General features: G+C 36.5%; 1 protein-coding gene across 3 annotated transcripts in view; it reads right to left on the reverse strand.

The window, feature by feature from the left end:
* taf2 (TAF2 RNA polymerase II, TATA box binding protein (TBP)-associated factor) overlaps window positions 1-27,247 on the reverse strand; it is a 379,690-nt gene that overhangs the window by 284,401 nt on the left and 68,042 nt on the right. For all 3 annotated transcript variants that reach the window (XR_005630659.1, XM_039736433.1, XM_039736434.1), the window contains 5 exons: window positions 19,933-20,117; window positions 17,267-17,380; window positions 11,579-11,678; window positions 11,414-11,499; window positions 9,248-9,383 (listed from right to left, as the gene is read on the reverse strand). Coding sequence is in view for 2 of the 3 variants with exons in the window: in XM_039736433.1 (XP_039592367.1) it covers window positions 9,248-9,383; window positions 11,414-11,499; window positions 11,579-11,678; window positions 17,267-17,380; window positions 19,933-20,117 (621 nt within the window). In the remaining variant the exon portion in view is untranslated. The remainder of the gene's footprint in view (window positions 1-9,247; window positions 9,384-11,413; window positions 11,500-11,578; window positions 11,679-17,266; window positions 17,381-19,932; window positions 20,118-27,247) is intronic.

Below are 27,247 nucleotides of genomic sequence, written 5' to 3' on the forward strand. Positions count from 1 at the left end.
CCCCAATCTACATATCGCGCTTCAACTTTCGCGGCTTTACTCCATCACGGATTTTAAATGTAAGCATATCTAAATATATATCACGGATTTTTCGCTGGTTCGTGGATTTTTGCCAACAATGGGTCTTTTAATTTATAGTACATTCTTCCTCAGTTTGTTTGCCCAGTTGATTTCATACAAGGGACGCTATTGGCGGATGGCTTAGAAGCTACCCAATCAGAGCATGTATTACGTATTAACTAAAACACCTTAATGATATACAATATGCTTTCAGCGCGGTGCTTGATTGTTTGCTTTTCTCTGTCTCTCTCACTCTCTCTGACATTCTCTGCGCCTCACGGAGGGGGTGTGAGCAGAGAAGCTGTTTGCACAGAGGCTGTTTGCCTAGAGGATACTGACGCTCCTCTAAAAAATGCAGCTTTATTGCGATGCTTCGGCATATTTAAAAGCCCAAAAGCACGTATTGATTTTTTGATTGTTTGCTTTTCTCTCGCTCTCTCTGAAATTCTCTGCTCCTGACACGCATTCCTTTGAAGATAAGATATATTTGCATTCTTTTAATTGTGAGAAAGAACTGTCATCTCTGTCTTGTCATGGAGCACAGTTTAAACTTTTGACTAAAGGGTGTTATTTCATGTCTAGAGGGCTCTAATAATGTTAACAGTGTGGGATAGTTTATAAGGGCTTAAAATATATAAAAATAACCATACAAACATATGGTTTCTACTTTGTGGATTTTCATCTATCGCGGGGGGTTCTGGAACGCAACCCCCACGATCGAGGAGGGATTACTGTATATATATAGAGCGAGAGAGAAAGAGAGAGAGAGAGAGAGAGCAAAATACCAGTAGTGTGTTAAAGAAGTTATGAAAAAGAAAAGGGAACATTTTAAAAATAACGTAACATGATTGTCAATGTAATTGTTTTGTGACTGTTATGAGTGTTGCTGTCATCAAGGATTTGATTATCATTATTTTTTTCAATCAGGTTCGTATTTGGAGGATGTGTTGTGTTCAAGTTACATTTCGTGTTTGTCAACCGTAACGAAATCAGGTTTCATTCATTGATTCCTTTCTTACTGCATTAACAGCTCGTCTTCCTCTTTATTTGAGACATCACACACTGCATGAATGGGTTTTTTTTTTTTTTTTTACACTGTTTTCCTTTAGCTGGAGATTGACTTTTTCCACTGTGTGCTTTGTTTCCGCAATAGCTGCACTTATGAATATGCTTGTATGCGTCACTCGCTTCATATTTTTTTGCTGCCTTCTGAATTGTGTAATGCTTTTATGTTCAGCGCTCTTTGGAGCTCTTGCTTTTTGTCTGCATACTGCGTTCACAGTCATTTCACGTGAGCCGCTCGGAGTACATGCATCGAAGGTTCTCAGCTGTGCTTGCGCTATCTCGTGCAATGTCCACGGCTTTATTTAATGTTAGCTAAGACCCGGCACTTAAAAGTTTCTCACGCAGTTTCGCTGAGTTTGTGCCAAACACCACCCTGACCGTCTCATCTTCGTATTCATAAGCACAGTTCTTCACCAGCGAATATTTAGAGGCAGAGTGTTTCTATTAGATTGCCGCTGACGGACGGCCTTATATGGGCAGGCACTCAATTACGTGTGAGGTGTAGGACACCCTGCCCCTAATAGCTTAGTGTTACCTCCTTTGGCTGAAATAACGATGAGGGACACAACTCCGCCCCACACAGAGACCGAGCTGCAGGCTAAGGCCAAAATATATGTACATAAGTAGGTTCCAGTTATGTCCGTTACGCGTAGACTTTCGAAATGAAAACTGCCTAACTTTTGTAAGTAAGCTGTATGGAACAAGCCTGCCAAATTTCAGCCTTGTACCTACACGGGAAGTTGAAGAATTAGTGATGAGTGAGTCAGTGAGTGAGTCAGTCAGTCAGTGACGGCTTTGCCTTTTATTAGTATAGATATACACACACACATATATATATATATATATATATATATATATATATATATATATATATAAACATATATATATATACATACAGGTATATACACACACACACACACTGTACACATACACATATATATATTGTCATATACGTGCACACGTAAGGCAGTAATAAGGGTCTAAATGAGAGCAATTCCACACCAGACCAGAAGTGGCAGAGTGCACTGATCTTTTTTCAAAAGGAAAAAAAGAAAGTAAGGAAGGGGCTCACAGGATTGGGCTGCTCCAGATGGGGGAGGCAAAAGGGGCTTATTATTTTCTCATGGAGGAGAATGCATTCCTCCCCACTAAGGCAGAGCCCTTAGCTAAATGTGGGGGTGCCCTAGACTGGCAGGTAACAAATGTAAAAATGTGGACATTTGGCCCTGAGCGGCCAACCCATCAACAGGTTGACATCCTCTGGAACAAAATAGAGGCATGGCTAAGGCCATGGGACAACAGTCCCCTACAAATGGTTCAGCAAATGACATTATACCTGCTCTTATATCTGCTCCCTAAGGGTTTTACCCAAAAGTTATGGGGACAACAATTTAAAAATATAGATGAGCTCATAGAGAAAGCCGGATGGCCTCACAACCTGACAGGGCAGAACAATTCTTTAGTCGAGCCTGGACGGATTACATCCCAAAGTTTCAGCCCCTCCGTTTTAAGCCAGAGCCTGTGCGGATGTCTCCAGAATTGCAACCTACTTGGAGACGAAGAGGAATCCAGGTGGAGTGGGGTGGGGTTAGTGTGCTCTGATAAACCCTCTGGCGATTCCACATACAGGAGTGGTGATTGTTAATGGATATAAAACCAAGGTCTTGTTCAATTCCGATAGCAACATTTTTATTGTTGCCCACCGATACATGCTTCCACAACAATGGCTTAAAACATCAACCACTATAACCTTTATCCATGGGAAAACCCGACAGTACTAATCTGCAGCCTGTTACATCAGCTGTGCAGGATCACTTGTGAAATTTGCCGGAGCAGTCCTTCCAAATGCAGCATTTGCGGTGACAGTGGGGTGGAACTGGTCGGTAATCAAAAGCAGATTAGCACTTCCCACTCCTGCAGTAAAATTAGGCCTAGCTATAGATGGAGAAAAAGCGTCTGAAGATGCCACTATGCCGTGTAAACAGCCAGCATACACAGGCAAAGCTTCCACATAGTGTGATGTGATACTTCTAGGTCCGTCGTGAGCTGAAACGTCATCATCCAACACCGCTGCAGGACGGGAGGAAACCTCTCCCCATTGAGGGTGACCCTGGCCCTCTTTCCCAATTATACTTTCAATTTCGAGAAACATCGCTTTCCTTTGAAAGGCAACAGTGGAATGATGATTCCCTTAAATTCACAAAAAAATTCAGTTGCTCTTGTCAATGGCAAGTCCATCAAGTCATGCCACAGGGTCCTCACTTTGTTGTAGAGAATGATCTGTTGTATCGGGTAGCTGAGCATGAGGGGAAGATGCGGAAACTGCTGCTACTTCCCCGAACCTCCTGGTGGCAGGTGTATGAATTACCACACGCCCATCTCCTCCACTTGGGCACCGAGAAAACTTTAGAGAAAATTAAACTCCTATTTTATTGGCCGGGAATTAATGAGAAGATTCGTTGCTTTTACATGTCTTGCCCAGAGTGTGAATTGCGACAAACTCCTAGGAGTGACCATGCTCCTCTCGTTCTACTTCCCCGATTGATGTCCCGTTTGAGAGAATCGGGGCTGACTTGGCAGGACCACTACAGCCCTCAGCCCAAGGTCACAAATATATTGTGGAACTTGCAGATTATGCTACCCGGTATCCAGAAGCTGTTCCCTTGTGCTCAGCTACTTCTAAAGCCATTGCACGGGAATTGGCGCGAATCCGCATCCCTAAGTAAGTCCTGACAAACCAAGGGACACCCTTCACCTCAGAGATGTTCAGGGAAACAGCTAAATTACTTAAAATTAAGCATCTAAAAACATTGGTGTATCATCCTCAAACCGACAGACTCATAGAGAGGTTTAATCAGACTCTCAAACAGATGCTTCACAAGATGGTCAGTGAGGATGGGAGGAACTAGGACCAGATCCTGCCCCTCTTCTTTTATCCTATTGGGAAAAACCACAAGCCTCTATGGGGTTCTCACCTTTTGAGTTATTATACGGACAACAACCCCAAGGCATATTGGATATTTTAAAAAAAGGGTCCACAAACATATTAGAATATATCATGTAGTTATGCGATGCCCCATACTAAAATGTCACATGTAAGAAGCACAAGCAGCACAGGTCCCATATTATGACCGAGGCACGTCTCTCTGAGAATTCCACCCGGGGGATCAAGTCATGGTCTACCTACCTCTCATTCCAAATTACTTGCCCATTGGCAAGGACCCTATGAAGTTAAGGAGAGGAAAGGAGTCGTCGACTATTTGGTGAAACAGCCCAATCATTGACCGAGCGAGCGGGTTTAACGTGTAAACTTGCTGAAACCATGGAAGGACAGGGATCCCTGCTAACTCTGCTCACAAGGAGAACCTTAACTCTAGCCTGAATTTAAGCCCCAGGCAACGGCGGGAACTGGAATCAGTAATTCGGTCCGTTCCAGATGTAGTAAGTGAGAAACCCAGAAGGACCTCCCTAATTGCGCACGACATCAAGACTGGACCCGGTGTTATAGTTCGAGAGCGCTCCTATCATCTTCCCCAAGCAAAAAGAGCAGAAGTGAAGTTTGAGATTAACCGCATGTTGGAACTAGGAGTGATAAAGGAAAGTGACAGTCCCTGGTCCAGCCCAATGGTCTTGGTCAGTAAGCCTGATGGAAGTAAGGGGTTTGCAATGACTTCCATCGACTTAATAAAGTATCCCAATTTGATGCCTATCCAATGCCACAAGTTGACAACCTCCTCGAAAGGCTAGGACAGGCAAAAAATTTGACCACACCTGGCATGACAAAAGGGTATTGGCAGGTTCCTTTAACAGACTTCGGAAAAGGTTATGACCGCGTTTACTACTCCTAACGGACACTGGCAGTATCATGTCCTTCTATTTGAGTTACACAGGTTCCTGGCTACTTTCCAATGTCTGGTGGATCAAGTACTACAACCACATAACTCATATAGTGCTGCCTACCTGGATGAAGTTGTCATCTATTCCAGTTCGTGGAAGGAACACTTATAGCAGGTCTGAGTGGTATTGCAAACACTGGGATAGGACTGACTTCGGAGTAATGAAATAGCAACATACTAAAAGGTATATATTGTGATGCTCTACAAGCATTTCCTTTGGAAAAGTGTATGTTACTAATGACGATGCAAGGTAGGCACTCAAATATCGACATACTCTACGTTTAATCGAAAAGTGCCAAGTAGGCCGTTTAATCGAAAAGTGCCAAGTATTCTTATGGTTGAAATGCCAGTGCTACCTTATACAAAGTTGGGACTTTCCCTCAAAATTTCACCATCACATAAAAAATGCAGTGTTGATTACTTTGTGATTTAACCAGGTAGACTTCCTAAACACCAAATATAAGTGTTTGACTTAAGGTTTATTTGGAGATGCTGCACTTCTGAGATGAAACTGATTAAGAGAATTATAGGTAGTACAAACAAAATTTACACAAGCGTTTGAAACACCAATGAGTGAAATGCAAAATTCAGGGCAGCAGCAAATCAGTGCAAACATAGGTGATATGTCAAGTTTTAAAAGTCTCATACATTCAAAGAGCTGACAATTAACTTCAAAATGGAAGTTGACATACTGACATCTTAAGTTCAGCAAAATTACTTTTTAAATTTTGTTCTCAGCATAAATACAGTCTGTAATGGTCATTTCACCATTAATGACATCTCAAAGAAAATTTTGGCTATACTTCACACCTAATACTACTTACAGTATTACAGTACAGGTCAGTAAACCAGCAAAACACAGTCTATCGACTGCTATAACATGAAGTTGAGCAGAGACGTTTGACACAATGAACTTGATTTCAAAAATTAAAAGGAGTGTGGAAAAAAAATACTTAAATATTGTAATTTAAAACTTTTATTTCACTTTTCTATCTGGAATAACTCTGCAAGAACATAATTACGCACAAAACAAAATCTGAGTGGTATACAAGCATTATGTGTTTAACGGGATTGTTTTGAATAGAATGTTGCTGCGTTTCATTTACCTAGCAAGACGGATGTCAGAGCTGGGAATGATGTCACACCCAAGTTGACTGCATAGCAGTAAAACTTTATGAAAACCAATATGGATGTGTTCATTGTGCTTGCTGCACTGAAATAAATAGCACTTGATAACAATACATTGTGGTATTTTGAGTATCCAAACATCATAGCAAACTATCCACAGTATGACTGATTAAACAGACAAGTAGACAGAAGTGCTAATTAACAGTATAATACTACCACTTTCACTAAAGTTCACATTTTGGACTGATATCATAATCTGAAAACAGACAAACTCAGACCAGCCCATAATTTCTGAGTTAAAAATCCAACTTAAGGAGGTGTTCCAGAAAAAAATGCTAATTAGAAACTCAGAAATTCTGACTTCCCACCTCAAATTGAACACAGAATGTTTCCTTATTACTTCAGTGAAAATTCCAGTACTATACACTCACCCCATCTTTTCTATGAAAATAAAATAACTCACTTAATGATTTATTTTCAGCCAGTTAATAGTTGTACAACTTTTGGTATTACACACCCATTATCTAATTAAATTTTATGCTTGACCTTCGAGTCCAATGCTCATTAAGAAAACATAAAAGGGCAAAATCGATAACAAGTACGAGTACTTTGAAAGTAATATTAGACCAATTCAAGTACCAAGATGTAGTACCAGAACATCCAAATATTAAATTATTAAGCAGTATAAAAAAAAGTTAATGTTTGAATTACAGTATATCAAGCAAACATACTTCTTGATTATTACAAAGTAAAGCAAAAATAATAGAGGTAAAATTCTGTTACAACGAACTTCCAAGGATCTAAAAAATATTTCGTTGTAACGAGATTCTCCGTCAGCCTCTTTTGTGTTGTAAATGTGGCGATAAGTACAAGCAGCCTGCTATACCATTCCCCCCACCGCCTCAGAACAGACAAGAAGATCTCCCAGTTCCTGCCTTGATTGATTATCTGGGATTGAGCTACCCAGAACGTTTTTCATGTTTTAGTAATAAATGACAAAATGTAGACATGAACTGTATAATGTGTGAAGGCTGATGGCCAAATATCAAATAAGCACTTTCACAAAAGGTACAAGTACAATACGACAGCTTCTGTGGTGCAGCGGTTAGATCTGCTGATTTATAATCCAGAAGTCGCGAGTATAAAAACCAGCTCCTCCGCAAATTTACCGTTTTGAGTTGTGAGCTACTCTTATTGTTAATATTATACAATAAAAACATACATTTGATTTGTGTCTGTAACAGCTAGTGTAAATTTATACCACTTGTAAAAGTTAGCTTTTTTTTTTCACTTTTATTCTCTCGGCCACAATATGTACTATACAGGTCATAAAATGAGTTATTCCAAATATCATATATACCTATGTCTCTGTTTTTTTGACAGTGCGGCTTTGACTCCATGGACCATAAGGTACATACTAATTCTGGGTGAGCAGGAACACTAAATAAAACTGAATAAAAAAAATTTCAAGTGACAGTGAGATACGAAGCAGGCAGATTCACCAGCATTTGTGTGTCAGCTTTAATCCCTCCAGATCAGAGAATTTCCAGTTCCATTGTCTCAAAACACCACTCACATTAACAGTTACTCCCAGTTTCAGATAAAAAGGATATTTGACTAATGGTTAAATGTGTTTGATGATCAGAAACATTTTGTGTGACAAACATGCAAAAGAAAATCAGGAAGGGGGCAAATAGTTTTTCACACCACTGTATGTGTATTTCATAGGTAGAATATGTAAAAGGACACTGGTTCAATTGACTAATGTTTAAATAAAATATTTAAGAATAAGATATTAATATTGTTAAGTACAGATACAGCGTCCACCCCCAATAATGTTTGGTGCAAAGACATTTTTCCTTGATTTACCTCTCTGCTCCGCAGTTCAAAACTACAAATCAAACAATTCAGACATGATTGAAGTACACATTGCAGACCTTAATTTAAGGGCATTTTCACACATTACAGTCACACCATGTAGAAACTGCAACACCTTTATACAATCCTCACATTTCAGGGCAGCATAATGTGTGGCCTCTGTATTTCTTTTCTTGAAGTCGTCTGCAAATAGTAGTCTCTGACACATAGACATCTGCCTCCTGCCTCCAGGGTCTTTTTCTTTACCATAGTGAGGATTCTTCTGTCTTCAGTAGTGGAGGTCTTTCTTGGTTTACCAGTCCTTTTGCAATTTCTGAACTAAACAGTGTGTTCCTTTTTCTTAATGATATTCCAAGACAGTTGATTTAGGTAATTCTAAGGTTTTACCGAAGTCTCTAATGGTTATATTCTTGTTTTTCAACCCTGTAATGGCTTCTTTGACTTTCATTGGCTCAGCTTTTATCGTTATGTAAAACAATAGCAACAAAGACACCAAAGGTAGCCTGTGGGTAGAAGCGAGCCTAGGTATCTTATGCCTGCACTGATGAAGCAATGAAACATATCTAAGTAATCACAAACACCTTTGATGTAGAAAAACTGTAATTTCTACATGGAGTGACGGAAATGTATGCAAATACCTTTATATTAAAGTCTACAATGAGCACATTAATCATGTATGAATTTTTTGATTTGTAATTTTTAAACTGTGGAGCAGTTGCATCAAGAAAAAAATTACATACGAGATATACAGTATAATACAATGTAACAGATATAGAATATTTGCCTTATACTGCTTATGCTAATGAACTTGCTTTGGATATTGAACATTGGCTTTCAAGTGCTACTTTTAACTTAATATTTGAATACTATATCAATTTATATTTTATTAAAGGCTTTTGTGTACAATAATTAAAGACAATTATAAATTAACACGCAAGCATAAGTGGTCTTCCTAGGACTACTCAAATCTGTCAATGTTTTGAAAGAAAATACCTTTATTTGCTCCAAAACTGTCATATTATTTATGTTTCACTAAAGTATATTCTTCAGGATATGACACTTATTACAACTGCAATTAAGTTTCATTCATATAATGCTGAATCCCTTGAATGTGACTAATTACCTTGAAAATGAGAAATATTAAATGTAGCGAATTACCAAAACCTGACACAGTTTCAAATAAACAACATACAGATTTGTTTGTTTAATTTTTTGCTCACCTGCAGCATAAATTCCATGCTAATGCGATTCTCTATAAGTCTCATAACTAAATGTGCTTTACGCTGGAACATCTTGTAATATTCCCATGAAAGAGTATGAGGATGCTTTATCGAAAAATGCAGATGAGGAGTTGGGCTAAAAAACAAAATATGGAAAAAGAAAGTTTTGTTTCAAACAGTACTTTACAGAATATTCTGAATTAACAGAATTACTAATTTTTCTGAACATTACAAAGGCAGACAACATGCTCTTATAACATGTCAGGGATAAATAAAATCTAATTACCAGTTTTACACAAGCACTAACCAAGCTGGGTGCCCAAAACAGACAAAAAAAGTTTATAGCCTGTACTATCTGCAATTTCATTCACTGAGTGTACAGGTTTTGCCATGATAAAGCACTGCTAAGGACACACTATAAAAGGTCCAAAAAGAATACATTATTTTATTCTTCTATATAAACTGCCTTAATCTTTCAATACGTTTGTTTATTTTCTCTGTACATCATGCTAATTTACCGACATTAACCTGCTTAGCGTAGGTAAAAAGTGTAGCATTTTTTTGGCATGAAAAATTACATTTTTATTAAATCTCAAAAGTATAATAATGATACAAATAATAGTAATGATGAATGAAAATAATATGAAATTAATAATAGCAAAAATAATAATGATAGTAATAATAATAATACTACTAATGATGTCAAAACAGTATATAATCTCAAAATGAGTCCTTTGTGTGGTAAATCTTAAAGCACTGTGAAAGACACAATCCAATATCACAGTTGGGCTTCTTTTTGGATTTTCTTTCCAGAATTATCAATTCTTGAATAGCACACTGAACAGGTACGAGTTGGATTCTGTTTTCTCCTGTTGGAGGTATATTATCAATAAAATGTCTACTAATAAGATGCTCCAGATTGATACGAGATGTACTGGGTTGAGAGCATTACTTTAGTGGCAGTATAAATGGTGGATGTGAGGCAATGACTTGTTCAACAAGCTGACATATAATGTTTGCATGAGATACAGTTTGACCAGCTTTTTGCTTGTATAAGACAAATGCATTTCAAATGTACTGTTCCAAGAGATGACAAAATATCTTTTGTAGTATTTCTTTTGTTGCCTCTGCATAACAGGATAGAAAGTAAATTCTTGACCAACACGATTTATGCCACCCAGCGGGCTACTGTAGTCAACCACATGACACGGCTTCATAACCTGCTTGGTAACTTTTGCCTGTACAGTGACTGTAGCTACATTATGTACAGTGCTAAGAAGACACATCTTTCTTGTCCTTCCATTTCAATGTAAGCATTTTACCCTTTTGCCAAGCTACTAGCGCATCTCACTGTAATGCAATGACGGTTACGACACACCATTCCGTATGCATCAGTCTTTCTTTGCAGCAAGATGTCAAATAGCTCTGGCGAAGTATAAAAAATGTCCTTGGTTACACAGTAACCTTGATCCAGCAGAGCATCTATCAAAGTCAGCACAGATGACGTAGCAACGCCGTACTGATTTTATTTTTAATCAAACATTTTCCCTTTCCCTTTGTACAAAACCAAATTCCAAATGCATCTCATTTTAGATTCGCAAAGCTCATAAAGCTTTATGCCAAATCTTGCTCTTTTTGACACGATGTACTGTATCTATTACAGTCTGCCTTTATAAGCCATGACACTTTCATCGATGCTGACATCGCAGTCCGGAATATAACCACTCAAAAATTTTACTGCAATGACCTTGCATATCTCCCAAATTTTCTTAATTTTGGGTGCTGGATGGGTATTCTCACCAAAGTCTTCATTGTTGGTAAAGTGCAGATATTTCATAATTAGTGAACATCTACACTCAGACATAATTTCTCGAAAGAATGGCAGCACTGACAGCACTTTTACAGCCTGAGTGATTCTTGGTTCTAACACTTATGCAAGACACATCTGTACTTTTAGCACTATTTTTGCAGCCTGAGTAACACTCAGGTCTAACCGTAAGAAGGTTAAGTACTACAAAAAACTTGTGGCTACCTGCTGTAATTTGAAACTTTGATGAGCATTAATTTAAACAAGAGTTTACATGCGTTTTTCTTGAGTGAGCAACATCTTCTAAATTAAAACAATGGTTTTACTGCCCAAATACTAAATCCAAAAGTAAAACTTACTTGTCTTTCTCTTTGCCTCCAGAAAACATCGGATGTAGCAAAACACCACCAGTCTTCAACTCATAGTCCACTATATTGTCCAGTTCCTTTAAAATAAAACCAAGTGCAAAATTAAGTTTTGCAGCTTTGTAACAATTAACTCACAGTTAAAATACATGTGCTTACCTGTTTGATCCAGTGTCTGTACTCATTCACTCCAAATGTTTTTTTTAAATAAAGACCATAAATGTATCCAGAGATGCCTTTTAAAACCCATTCATCTGACCTAAACGCAAAACAAGAAAATGTAAATGCATCACTTTAAAAGTGTGACATTACAGCTCCACTTACTTGAAATAGCAGAGTATTCAAATAAAACATACACATTTTCTGTAAACTACCTGGTGCTTTGAACTAATTAAAACGTCAACAACAAATACAGTGCTCAATAAAAACACCAAATTCAAATAAAACTAGGAAGTTGTGTAGTAACCTTTAGTATATCTATTAAAAGAAAACTGCATTTTATACTTCTTAAGATATTTTCTCAAAACTACTGTGAAGTAATTAGAGCTGTAAAATATATTTAATTTTTAATTATATAGTCTAATTGAAAAAAAAATCAACACTCAAAAAACAATATTGTCATGTTTAATACTCTTCTTAACTTTCCATAACATTAACTAAAATCCACAAAAGCTCCACCACTCTATCAAGGCATATCCATGTCAATTCCAACTGATGTTGCCTGGCAGTGAGGAATATGAGAAAAAAAAATAAGGATCACAGGATGAAGAGTTTAGAATAGGCAGGGATATCTCTTCTATTTAGAAAACTACCATCCTACAGTGGTCCTGCTGTGATACTTCACTCCTTTCTTTTCCATCCCTGATTTCTTCATACCCATCCTCCTCAACAAAATTGATTAATTTCTTTGAAATAATGCATTTCAGGTGCGGTCTCTCTTTCTCACCTCCTCCACCTGGACAAGTAGGGTGCACAGCACGTCTCACTCAAAGGGTTTGTTCCATCAACATTACAATTAGTTCTTGTTAACTTGTTTTTTTGTATTATCATTTTTAGAACAATTTTAGAAACTAAGAGTAAGCTAAACCAGAATTATAATAAAACCCTTAACGGCGTACTGCACGATAACGTGCAGTGAATACACTTGACTTCAGCATTCATACTCTTTCACTGGACGTTTATCACTCATTTGCTCAGAGGTTGATGCGCTTGCTGCTTCCTGAGAAGCTCTTCTTTTCTCCACCCTAGCAGCCCACTGCTTCTCTTCCTTTGTTGGCATCTTTACGCGTTAAAACTGATTAAGTTAGTTTTTGTGTTGCAATTACTTAGTACGTTTTCTTTCATTTTTCACTTAAGCTGGCACTAAAGTCTTCAATCTGCCTCAAGAATGATTAAAAATATGAATAGGTATGGGAAATGACCACAAAGGTGGTATGGAATGAGAACAGCGCCAATACACATGCGCCATGCGGCCGACCTGCTGCGCGCTGCAGAGAGTTGATTATACAATAAAATAAAAAGAGTAATAAAAATCATCACCCCGAAAGCGGATAGTAGACGTCAGGTAGTATATGTGTACTGAATTTCAAGTCAATAGGTGAAACGGTTTGCGAGCTACAGGTGATCTAAAATCCTGGAGAGACAAACGAACAACCACGGTAGCATATTATATAAGAAGATACGCGCATCTAACATTGTACTTTAATGTTATTAACAAAAATCAATAGTGAAAAGCTATTGTTTCAAACAGAGTTGCCAGTGGTTGGTAATCTTCATCCTTCTTTTAAAAGTTAACAAAAAATGTATTAGTTTTTGTAAATTAAAAATATGGACATTTAAGACTAATTCATATTCCTTATCAAACTATAGTACTGTCCTTAAATTAAAAAAAAAAAAATCAGCAAAAAAGCATTTGGTGTGCAAAAGAAAAACTAAGACACATACACACCCACACAAAAAACAACCACAATTCCTTGTTAAGAATCTCTAGTTGCAACATTGGGGGAAGAGTAGGAGTTAATAAAGACCAACTTTAAATTGTTCCAAGATTTCAGTACTTAATATTTTAAGACTGAACAAAAATGGTGGTACTTCAAAATACTTAAATTCCTGGACATGGAATGCCAAAAAAGGCGTGAAAACCTAGGGATACTGTATGACACTTAATAATATTATGCATGTATCAATATTCTGCTGTAGCTGAACATTTGTTTTACTATATTTACTATTAAACAAAATCATTCAGTAGCAAAATCTACAGACTACAATTTATCAATATTTGACTCGTCTTATGTCCATGAATGAAAAAAAGAAAAAAAAAAAAACAAAAGTGGTAACTGCAAGGTCACTTATCGTACAATAAATAGCAGACCTCTAAAAAAAAAATTACTGAAGATACAGGGCTGAGAGATGTCATTCAGCAATGCTAGACAATTCTTACATATTACCTTAACATAGGACCAATTACATCACTTATAAAAGATTTATCTGAAAGACACAAGTTTTCACCATTTGAACAGGTAAAAAGGTGTACAGCAGTCACATTCACAGGGGAGTAGGGGACACTGCTGAACTATCTTGGTTAAGAGTGATTAACACTAGAATCCCTGATGGCTACGAAAAAACTCATAACCCAGGCCACCTTAAATTCCTTCTCACCTCTCCAATCAGGATCTTTTGTTTTGTAAATGTGTCAATCAGCACAAGTAGCCTGCTATCCCATCCCACCCCCATCACCGGAGTTCAACTCGGACAAAAAGTTCTCCCATCTCAAGTCTTGCTTATTTACGTGTGAGGTGCCTGGAGTTGCATAGGGTAAATAATATATTGTTTTTTGAAACACATGCATTTCATGTGTGTTCCATGTCTACAACGATCTATGTAAATGTAGGATGACAGGAAATGCAAAAAACAATGGAAATGATGAACAATTACCTAAAAAATAAACTTTTTTAGTGTTATAGTACTGACAACATTTTGACATGAAGTGTATAATGTGTGAAGACTGAAGTCCAAATATCAAATAAACACTTTCACAAAAGGTACACGTATAACAAAACAAGTGCGCTTTTATTGAAGGATAAAACAGAAGAAAAAGAAATCGGGTTAGGGTACGAAGCTGATACGTCTGCTTGGGTGGCGCAGCGGTAAGTACTAGTGACTCATAATTAAGAGGTCACGGGATCGAATCCAGGCACTCTCGAGAACTACCAATCTGAGAAGTGACCTGTTCTTATTGTTACTAATGTACAATAAAAGAATTATTTGTAAAGTTTAAAGTTTTTTTTATTCAGTTTTGTTCTCTCAGTCGCGTTCACACTCCCCCCCGATCTGACACTGCTGTTTTTAAATAAAGATGTGCTATAACAGGTGAACTCAAATGAGGATGAGGGTTCTACATCAGAGAAAAAGGAACAGAAGCCCTCCCCACAAGGAACGCCCATTCACATATAAGAACAATGCTGAAGCACCAGGCGTAAGGGTGGAAGATGGCACCGTTTGTATGCAGCAAGAGGTTGGGCGTCATCCTACCAGTCAGTCTGCCCCACACATGTCCTTCAACGAATCAGCAGGGCTTACAGAGCTTGCCAAGGCATCGTGCAAAGTTTTGTTTGCGATTATGTTATGTAAAGGACTTCATATGAAAAACATGTACAGTGGTACCTCGGTATACATCCTTAATCAATTCCAGGTCCTTGGACTTATACCAAACTAAATTTTCCCATAAGAAATAATGGGAAAATGATTAATCTGTTCCCATGAAAAAAAACTTCTTTGCTTATTGGAATATTATACATTGATGGGGTTGTATAAAATAATTTAAACACTGCTTAATAATAAAATACATAAATACAACAGCAATTAGATGAAATAAATGAAAATTTAATCTCACTTTACTTTTTAATAATGTCTTTGTTTTTCACAATTGTAGATAGCGTCGTTCTCGGCAAACGGTATGCAACAGCCATGTCCTGGATACGCATGCCACCTTTATACTTTTCAACAATCAATTCAAATTTACGTGAAAAATTCACGTTGTGATAATGCGGGTTTGCTGTATGCTGTCGGGGAGCCCTTGAACCCTACACTGTCGGTAATGTGCCTCACTGCTAAGCTCATCAGTAACAACAAAGCAAGGGGATGGTGAAAAAGTGCAAAGTGGTTTTATTAAAATAATCAACAAAACAAGGTGTTCAAATTAAAGTGCAGTCTCCCCAGTTCCAATAAATCATCCATAAAATCAGAAGTGAAACGTGGAGGTTAAAAACAATAGAAAAAAAGTCTTCTTAAAAACAACAAGGTTACTCACTCACTTCTGTTCTTTATTTTTCCTCCCCTTCTAGCCGACTCGCCTGTGCACTTAGGTGAGAAACGTCCACATCGCGAATCGCCCTGAGAACCGCTTCAGCCACAAAACCACCACGCCCCCTCACCAAGCCGTGAGCACGGTGATTATTTATTTTAAAACTGGGCTTTAACAGGAGCTGTGGACCCGCTATACCACACATGTGAAAATTCACAGAGAGTTATAGGACGGGCTGTTCACTGAATACTAGCAACTGGCGCACTGACACTCATGGGCAGTCGTGGCTTTGTCTCGAGAGAGGTAAATAAGGGTAGCACGCAAGTCGTATTCCAAAAAAAGTTTGTATACCACGCAAAATTTTTCATGTTCAAACAGGACGTATACCAAGTTGGACTTATTCCAAAGCAGACGTATACCGAGGTACCACACGGTATATGTTACCTATATAAAAGCCACATCGAATGTTGTTAACCTTGGTTTATTTACTTATCTTCCTATAGTGTGAAGTTTGATCAACACGGCATGCTGACAAAGTACACATGCAATGCTACTTCAGTACGTGAATAACTTTAGCTGCAGGTGGAAGATCCTGTCACACTCTACACAACTGTGTTTGATATTATTCAAGAAAAGATGCCAGTCACCCCACGGGAGAAAGACGCTTATGAAACCGTTTCTGGACAAAGGCAGAACTGTAACAACAGTTCCGTAGAGTGCGACAGGAGCTTCCACCTGCAGCTAAAGTCACTTCAGTACATATGTACTTTGTGAGCATGCCCATGTCGATTAAACACATACATACACGTAGCTTTTGTGAAAGTGTTTATTTGATATTTGGACTTCAGTTTTCACACATTATACATTCGAGGTCAAAATTTTGTCATTAGTACTATAACATGAAAAAAATTTCTATTTTAGGTATTTGTTCAACATTTCTTGCATTTCCTGTCATCCTACATTTAGATAGATCGTTTTACACACGGAACAGACCTGAAATGCATGCGTTTCAAATAACGATATATTATTTACCCTATGCAACTCTAGTCACCTCACACGCAGATAGGGGAGGGATGAGATAGCAGACTGCTTGATGCTTGTGTTGATAGACACATTTACAAAACAAAAGATGCTGATAGAGACGTGAGAAGGAATTTAAGGTGGCCCAGGGTTACGAGTTTTTTCGTAGCCTTCAAGGATTTTAGTATTAATCCAGTGATATTTTGTGGATAATCTCTATTAAATATTTTAATCTTTTGACAGCCCTAGTTTAAATCCATTTGCCTTTTCAGAAATATCTTTGAATCAGAATAAACTTAATGCCATTAAATAAGTCAAAAACTCTTTGTTCCACCTACACTAGAAAGGTCTCAGAGAAAACTAAAATGAATGCAAAAGAAAATCTCACTATAAGAAAAGAATAATGTCACATTTCACAGAAATGGAATCTTCTTTTTAACTTCTTTAAAAGAAAAGTTACACAAGTTGAAATAAAAATGTATAATTCTAAACATACTGATTTGCATTCTATTTCAAATACTCACCATGACATTCGAGATATAAAGCATCCAAAAAACTGCTGGGCCAACGCTTGAGCTAAACATCGTCTTGTCAAAGGAGTCTGATCTATAATCATGGCACTGTGCAACAGATTTGTGCTAAGAGTAAAAAACATTTCATCAATAGTTAACAGTAAGGATGCAAAACCTACAACTAGAAAAGCAAGAACAAAATCAAGGAACAGTTCAATTATCTACTTTAGAAAAATATGTATTTATAAGGAAAACAATATATTATAAATTGTACAAAATGTTTTCACATTTACAAGCTAATTATAAAGTCAAACGGTTTTGCGATTTTGTTTTGTTAAGACTGAGAGGTTAGGAGACCTTCTGTAGACATTCTAAAAAAAAACACTGCTTCAAAGGAAACAAAATTTAGATCAAGATTTTTGTAGGTTTTTATTTATCAAACAAAATGAAAATAAAAACAGAAATCCTGTAACTTATTGTATATTGTACTTTACTGGCTGAAAATGTTTACATATATAATAATGTGGAAAAAGCAAGTAAACACCTACATTTATCACTAGCTCAAATGCCTAAAATTGGAATTAGGCATACCAGATCAGGTGCATATGGTTAGAACATCAGCAGAGGGGATCGTGGAGGAACCAACCTTATTTAAACCTTAGATAATTTAGATTTGTTTGTTGTTAGTTGTTCAAGTATGCATTATTAGCCTTCAAAAGAGGGTCACAAATGCCTAAAAGTCTGGGAAGGATTTAAAAAGATCTCTAAACAATTAGAAATTAAATATATCTCTGCTCAGAACAACTGACAACTTGTCTAGACCAGGCCACCCTAGCAAATTCAGCCCAAGAGCAGAATGCTGAAAGAAGTTTCCAAGAATCCCAGAATTTCATCATGGGATCTACAAAAAGCTCTTGCCATTGTTGATGACAAAGTGCATGATTATACCAATATAAAGAGATTGCACATATTAAATCTATATGGGAGGTGTGCCAGGAAAAAACTTTCATTTTTCCAACAAGAACACCATTTTGCTAATTAACCTAGGCAAAGATCAGGACTTCTGGACCACTATGATCTGGACAAGCAAAGACAATTATTTGGCCACAGTACTTGAAGACATGTTTCTCTAAAAACAGTAATAAAAGGTAATATACAATTTTGTGGTTATCAGTTAAACTGAGATAGAGATTTCCAGTGCAGGTTAAAACAGTTTATCATTTATTTGAGAGCTGCTGATTAATTGGCATTAATGCATGCAATTAACACGTTCTACATTTCTGCAATTAAACTTTTTAATCCAACCCCTAAATGTGTTAATTTAATCCAGTTGATGTAATTGTACTTCACATGTAATGAGGCAAAGCTAAATAAATCTAAGTTTATTAACAGTAGCAACAGGTCACCAGCGCTCGACTTTTTCCTATGATGTTTCTTGATAATGAACTTCATTCACACACCTGTAATTTAGAGTATGTAATTGTTCTGCATTGGAGCATAAAATATTGCATAACCATATTATATCAATAAAGGATGCTAATGTCCCATCATATGCATTTTTATATATATACAGTAGCTCTTCAAAATGTAGAAAATAACATGATAATTAAAATTAGACCAGTTACACAAGTAGAGCGAATAGGTATAATTTTCATGTCAAGCCAATGTTGCACATAGACAAGCACTGTACGTTGAGTGAGGCTGCACATTAGAGACATCCTTGCCATTATGCTGCGTTTACATATGGACGTTTAAAAAAAAAAATTAAAAACTGCACAGTATAGCAGAATATCGAGAGCAAGATAATACACACACTGATGTTTGCTGATACAAGTCCGCCCACAAAACACAAAAGGTATAGGTCTGAGTGAGAGACAGAATGTCAATGGGTCAGCCCTGCCCTTGGTAACAAAAATAGTTTCCTTCAAGCTTTTTCAGTTACTTATGTCAATGTCAATTTATTTATATAACACACTTAAAACAACATAGGAATGCTGTGGCCAAAGTGCTTTACAATAATAGAATAAAAGAAAACGTACAAATAACATAAATAATATAAAATAGAAATAAAATATATGAACATAAATAAAATAAATAATAAACAGAAGTAATGTTAGGGGCAGTATGGTGGCACAGTGGTAACGCTGCTGCCTCGCAGTTAGGAGACCTGGGTTCGCTTCCCGGGTCCTCCCTGCGTGGAATTTGCATGTTCTCCCCGTGTCTGCATGAGTTTCCTCCAAGTATTCTGGTTTCCTCCCACAGTCCAAAGACATGCAGGTTTGGTGAAATGGTGATCCTAAATTGTCCCTGGTGTGTGGGTGCCCTGCGGTGGGCTGGCGCCCTGCCCAGGGTTTTTTAAATATGATAAATTACGATTAACATGGAGTTCATTTCGATTAAAAAAATTAATTTCGCTAATTGCAATTAAATTCTTTAATTGAACAGAAGCTCTAATTATTTTATTTTTAAGTGATGTTTTGAAAAGACTAAAACAACGTAAATATAATATCCTAATTTGCTTTGTATGGTAAGGACAGAGCTCATGTGTTTGTACTAAAACTAGTACCATTCTACAAATATAACACTTTCAAATGAAACATATTTTAAAAACACACTGAAAAATATTGAAATAGTAATAGTTTAACCCTGGCATTATGAAATGACTAATGTGTACCAACCTGAAAATACTCATAGAGGCATAAGAAGATACTTGTACATAGGCTTCATCAATAAACACAGTCTTAAAACAAGAGTATGGGTATCGACACGTGAGAATCTCTTCAAAAAATTCAAATATCTCATGCAGGTAAGACATTGAATGTTTGAGTAAAGGCAAGAGCTGGGGTAAACAGAAATGTGTTACCTAGAATAAGAAAAAAAAGAGGCTAAGAAAAAAAGAAGGCAATGAACACATGAATTATTAAAATGTTAAAAACATTAAAAAATAAAACTTACATCATACTTTAAAACAACAGATAAATTTATTAACATGTAGCAAAAACTATATAGTTTTACTGAATTAGATTTTTTAACTCTGGTGAGGGGTTTCCCCCCTTGTAATGACAAATTTATTGCTTTGGGAATATTATAGGGCAGCTGATTTATTTTATTATATTCCTGGCATGTAGCAAAATTTCTTTAGCAATATTTTCTTATCAGTAATAAAATCTACTAATTTAAATCCAAACTAAACAATAAAAATATAAACATTAATATATTAGTCACACATTAATTAGTAAACACCAAGATTATTCGCATTTTCATTTGCATATTTTAAAGCTGTTTTTTTTACCTGGGTTTGTACACTTCAGAACATTTCAAATTTCAGGACCTTTTTTTTTTTTTACTTTTACAGTACCAAACATCACAAGAATCCAAGACTACTTTACAATCTAATTCTGTACATCCACAGCATGTTACATTAATCTAATAGGAACACACATGAACACGAAACACGTGGCCTATTTTAATTCGCTGACACATAAAAATATAGAAACCTTACTCTGTTATGGTGCTAGTGACCAATACCTATCAAACAGATAAATGATCTTAAAAAAATAAGTTTGCAATTATTTTGGTAGTAAATTGTTACACAGATGAATAGTATGGGGTATATCCTGGGAAGGGCGTCCAAAAATATTGTATTACCCCATATGAGCTCTAAACAACGTCACAGACATAAGTGTTAGTGAAAGTTAGTTCACGTCAATGCAATGGAGTCTAAGTGGCAAGGGATTAATTTAGGAATTAAAAACATGATATTCTTCCTGACATGATGGAAGCACTTCATCTAATAAGATAGAAAAACACAGAATATAGTGTTGAAAAAAGGCAGTAAGGAGACTGATCCTATGTGAATTTGTAATAATGTAAAAAGAAGTATACTGCACTTAAAAACTAAAAACTTTCTAGATAATTAAATATTATCTGTATTAATTTATCCTTGTTATCTGCCTAGGGAGATGAGCTATATTCTCCTAATTGATGTTAACATTCCTTCCAATGCAAAAGGGGACTGAGCAACAGAAACTCAAACGATCAACTGGGTAATGATGTGGAAGTCACAAAGTAAAAGCTCATTTATACAATCACAACTCTAGACCCATGTGGCAGGAAATGCAGGCAATGTCAGTTTCCAGAGGGAGATCCTACATCTCGGATAATGTTGATCCTTTACTATGAAATGACTTACAGTAAATACCTTCTATGCCCACTTTGAAGCTAACTGCACCAGAGCTAGCCGAAGAAAGAGAATCATGCTGACATTAGCAACATTTCAATGCCCACAGATGTCTGCCCACTGCTATCTTGCCCATAAACTAATAGCAAATGAAAACATATATTAGTAACATAACTAAGAGTGTAAGTGTGTTTGTAAGTTTATATGCAAATGTATGCACTAAATGTACATGTTCATGCTTATATCTACATTACATTACTATTATTTCAGGGTTTTTTTTTCATAATACTATTAAGAGTATTTTTAGAAAATATAAACACTATATAAGGTATTTAAAATATTTGCACAATTATATACTGTATGCCTTTTGAAAATTAATTGTTAAATATCTAAATATAGCGCTTCTTTTCTTTTCCCTTTTGGAGGTAGAAGTTCAGTATCTTACCTCAGGTTCCTGCCTCCCAGGACTATCCGTAAGATTTGTGTGTTCTGAAAGTAATGCTCCACACAAAAACAGAATTTTTTACTTGTTACATACTCCATGTACCTTTTACACTTCCTAAAAAAATCTAAACAAGTGAAAAGTTTTTATATCAAGCCACTGAATCTTGTTTTAGTAAGATGTATTGACTTGTCAAGGAATTTTAAATTCATGATTATTTAGCTTATATTAAGAAATCTAAAGTACATTTTACTTACCCCATTAGCAGGTCAGTTTTTTGTTTTACAAAAAAAAAAAACATGGTGTAAGCAAACAAAACCAACAAAAACATCTAAGCCTCTGTGGAAAAATGTGACACTGGAGAATAACATAAGCTTGGCGTTTTATTAAATATTCAAACCATTTCAAATTTACAGAAAGACATGAAAAAATACCCTAATCCCACAATATCTTCATCAAGGTTTTTAATTTATTCTGTGCTCTAAGAGTCTAGTCCAGGGGTCTTCAACTCCAGTCCTGGAGGGCTACTGTGGCTGAAAGTTTTCATTCTAACACTTTTCTTAATTAGTGACCTGTTCTTGCTGCTAATTAACTATTTCCCTTTATTATAATTGACTTTTCTTGAGACTCTGACCACTGAATTGATTCTTTTTTTCCTTAAACGGCACCTAAACATAAATTTGATGTCAAGTGAGCCAACAGATGACCAACTAAGTTGCGGCCTCAAACTCCAACCAACTTCATTTCATTCAGTTTCTTAATTTGAAGCCAATTCTTGTTGCTAATTAAACATGTCATTTAATCCTATGGTGCTAATTTTGCCATGGCAGACATTTCCAAAATTGTTGATTTTCTTTTTTAAGAGCACTATCAAAATGTTTTGAGGGCCTGAGCAGATCAACATTACTTAGGCCTTCACCTTTATTTTCAGTTATTGTTGGATAGAAACAGGCTGTTTATGTGTTGGTTCATTTTGTGTGTGAATATTGTTTGGTTGCTAATTAAGGAAAAAAAGAAAAATTAAGGGGCCTGAGTCTTAAGTTGGACATCAATTAAAATTAAGGCAAAGACAAAATCAAAAACAAAATCTGGTCACTAATTAAGAAAAGGGTTAGAATGAAAACCTGCAGCTATAGTAGCTCTCCAGGATTGGAGTTGGAGACCTTTGGTCTAGTCTGTACCTGTATTCTTAAGCCTTCCTGGGCTCATAACATGTGAATAATCTTAGGCGTTATGAAATGTAGAGCTTTGCATTCCAGTGAGACAGGTCACTGCCAATCATGCACTCAACCTCAACATCAACATCAATCACACATTTAGCCAAGTCCATCTTTAGGGTATTATGCAGACTACTACATTATTAACATAAATAATTGCAGGTCATCAACATAGTACAAGCTGCATGATGATTAGGCCTTGCAAGTAAGAATTTCAATCTGCTCTATACATGTGATAATCCTGATCCTATAAAACTATAATGTAAAGGTAACACTCTGCAAAACCATCCTATTTAAACTTATCTTTCTGTTTTCTGAGTTAACATTAAACACTGCACTAACACTAAATGTCCTTTTATCTATCTTGAATGCAATAAATGTGGTTTCTGACTGCATCCATGAACAATGAACTATACTGTATGTTAGGTGGTTAAGGGGATACATCAAAAATACTTCATGCATCATGACTCATTCTACGTGGGATATAGTAAATGACTATATTATGTACAATTAGTACAAATTATCACATAATTTTCTTTTAGCCCTTTGAACCCAGCAGGCTGGTTTCTGGGCCAGGAGCAAAGCAATACATACCCACAAGGCCAGTATAACAGCTCACCAATGAATTGCCATAACCCTTCTAGCCTCAGTACCGGTCTATGCATATCTGTTACAATAATAACATTGTTACGCTTCTCTGTTCTCTAAATCTTACTCTGCCATAGAGGAATATGGCTCAAAAGGCCCCTATACCTCTCTGCTTTCATAACCTGGCTGGCCAGAATACTGGCCTTTGTTATATAAAAACTACACATACAGGATACCGCTGCCTACTTATGCTGTTAAACTACTTATGCAAATTATGCTTTTTTTTTTCTCTTTAGTGGCAGGTCACTTTCTCTCTATCTAGTAGGTTTCAAGAAGACGACGGAAGGATTTCAATTGTACTATTGCATGGGATCAACACAAAACAATAGACGCAATAGATATAGATAGATATATCCAGTTGGTAATAACTGAAATTTTTCTTTTTCTCCCAAGCTTTTGCCATTGTCTTTTCAGAGAACGCAGAACCTAAGGGGCTATTTATATCGATTTGTATATTCAAAGAGGCGTAATTCTAGGAGAATTCAGGGTGAGGAGGCAGGCGCGTGCACCTGCATTACATTTCACGCTGACCGGATATTATGATGCGGAATAACGTGGAAGTTGGCATACACACAGATTTATGCATCTGCATTTTTCTGTGCATAAGCCATGTTTTAGTGTGAATTCTATGCACAACATTATACATGAGGCCACTGATGCATCCTGTTTTGCTATATGGTTGCGAGACATGGACACTATCCAGCGACCTAAGACAAAGACTCGACTCCTTTGGTACTGTATCTCTTCAGAGAATCCTTAGGTACCTCCAGTTTGACTTTGTGTCGAAAAAGCAGTTGGCACATTACCTGCATTTTGAGTAAGCATCATTTATGGAACTACAGCAATGTGGCGAAATTCTCAGAGCGTTATCCGGCTCACAGGATCCTCATTATTGAGGACCCGAGTAGCTGGACCAGGCCAAGGGGATGCCCACATAATACCTGGCTGCAGCAGATAAAGGGTCATTTCCGGAGGGTGGGACTGGCCTGTGTGTCAGCCTGGGGGGTTGCCAAACGGGATCCTGAGCTGTTTCATCATGTGGTGGGTGCAGCAATGCACTATACCAGTGCATGCTCCCCAACCTGACTTGACCTGTATAATTAATCCTTTTCCTTATCTACCCATATTTTTGAATTGGTATCAGTGAAAGGCATTTTGCTAAATGAATCCTAGTTCTTGTATTCACAGCTCATAACAGCTGAAGCAACCACAACTAGTTGCTGCCAGTGGCATTTGATTATAACAGCATCATGGTAATATGATGGTAATTCTGCACTTTGCCAGTTCAAACAGTTTTGTAAGAAAACAAGCCTGTGGATGAAGTGCTGCATTAAATAAACAATGTTGAAATTCGCTGTACTAATCGAAGGATGTAACTCACTAAATTAAATCCTTATACCATAAAGGATATCTGGCATTAATGCAGTGACATTACATACCCAAAAAATAAATGGCTATTATTCAGCTTATATTATAAAGGAGCTACAAACATATAAACAGCAGAGAGTATAACACAACAAATATTTAAAAGAAAGTCTTCATATGAGTAAAAAACATTTCACTCACAAAAAATAAATGAAATCCAGCACACAAAAAACAAATTAGGCCCGCCTTTAGGAACTTCTCTCCAAAAAAGTATATTTTACAGTTCAGATGTCATATCTCATAGCACTGCAAAGTTATACGGTTTGGCACAAGGCGTTTCCTTTTTGGAAACATCTGGTTTTCCATTTTGTAAACATGCAGTCTCTTGTACCTAAAAAATCTCTCAAAACAGCTTTGCTTTTAAAACTTACACAAGAACAAGCCATTCAGCAGAACAACACTGACCACTCCTATCCACTTGATTCTTCCAAAATAATATCGTCTAGTTTTGAAATATTATGGGTTAGAAAATGGATGGATGGATGGATGGATGAAGTCCTACTGTCTACCACACTACTTGGCAACATGTTCCATGCTCTATGCATGAAAAGGTTTGTAATGTTTGAGTGAAATTTACTCTTAATACGTTTTACAACTGTGTCATTGTGTTCTGGTTGTATTCATTTTAAAGTACAAGTCTCAATCCATTGTACTAATTATTACTTCCAATGTGTAATACTTCACATTTACTTAGATTAAATTTAATTTGCCAAAATCTAACCAAGTCTGGATACTGTTTAAATCCCCTAGAAATGATTCAACAGATTCTAGATTATCTGCCAATCCCCTAGAATGGTATCAATGGCAGATTTAACCAGTTTGTTATTTATATTGCTATCAAAATCACTGAAGTAGCAGTTATATATATATATTTTAGAAGAAATATAGAGTGTGAATGTTTAGGGTTAGTATATGTCACTGTGAAACAAGTAAACAATTTGTAACTATGTATATATAATTATGTACTCATCTAAACCTTTATTTTCATGTGAAAATGCGAGTGGTTCAGCACAATACAAGAATATTCAGTTGACTGTTGGGGAGGGGTTCACTGGTCTCTATATTAAACTGCAAGCAGGCATTTGCTTGTAATCTAAACTGAAACTGGGAAAACACTGCTCAGAAAACTGACACTGGGGAACTTGCAGCAGACAGGCGATAAGAATGGTGAATGAATCCATAACATGTGAAGTGTAAAAGAACATCAAGTGACACCTCAAAACGATACTTAATAATCAAGTGTCGCTTCAAGTCCTTCAGCATACAGGAAAAAAAAAAGTCTAAACTGTCATCAAAATGTGATTCAACGTCTTCAAATTTCGTTTTATTATCACGCTGTTACTTCCTCAACTGTGTTTTCTTTTTTAAAAGAAAACATTTCCCCAATAAAAAAATGTCAGCTCAACCAAACCACGCTCTCTGCCAGAAGCTTGTGCATAGTGGTGCAAAAAGATGAGCTTTCCAACATGCAATATATTTCCTCATTTTACAAACAACTATGACGTGTAATATGAATGACCAATCATAAAAAAATGCGTCACTGGAATGCTCATAACATCCGCTATCCAACAAATGCTTTATTTGAAGGAAGACACCCTTGGGCATGTAAAAATACTGCAGCATTATTGCTTTGATTTCCTTGTGGGTTTACAGCAACATATCCAAACAACTTTGAAATACAGGTGCTGGTCATAAAATTAGAATATCATGACAAAGTTGATTTATTTCAGTAATTCCATTCAAAAAGTGAAACGTGTATATTAGATTCATTCATTACACACAGACTGATGTATTTCAAATGTTTCTTTCTTTTAATTTTGATGATTATAACTGACAACTAATGAAAGTGCCAAATTCAGTATCTCGGAAAATTAGAATATCAATTAAGACCAATGCAAAAAAAGGATTTTTAGAAATGTTGGCCAACTAAAAGATATAAACATGAAAAGTATGAGCATGTACAGCACTCAATATTTAGTTCAGGCTCCTTTGGCCTGGATTAGGGGCAGCAATGCGGCTTGGCATGGAGTCGATCAGTCTGTGGCACTGCTCAGGTGTTATGAGAACCCATGTTGTTCTGA

The sequence above is a fragment of the Polypterus senegalus genome, chromosome 15 (assembly GCF_016835505.1).
Source record: "Polypterus senegalus isolate Bchr_013 chromosome 15, ASM1683550v1, whole genome shotgun sequence".
In the NCBI taxonomy this organism is placed as follows: Eukaryota; Metazoa; Chordata; class Cladistia; order Polypteriformes; family Polypteridae; genus Polypterus; species Polypterus senegalus.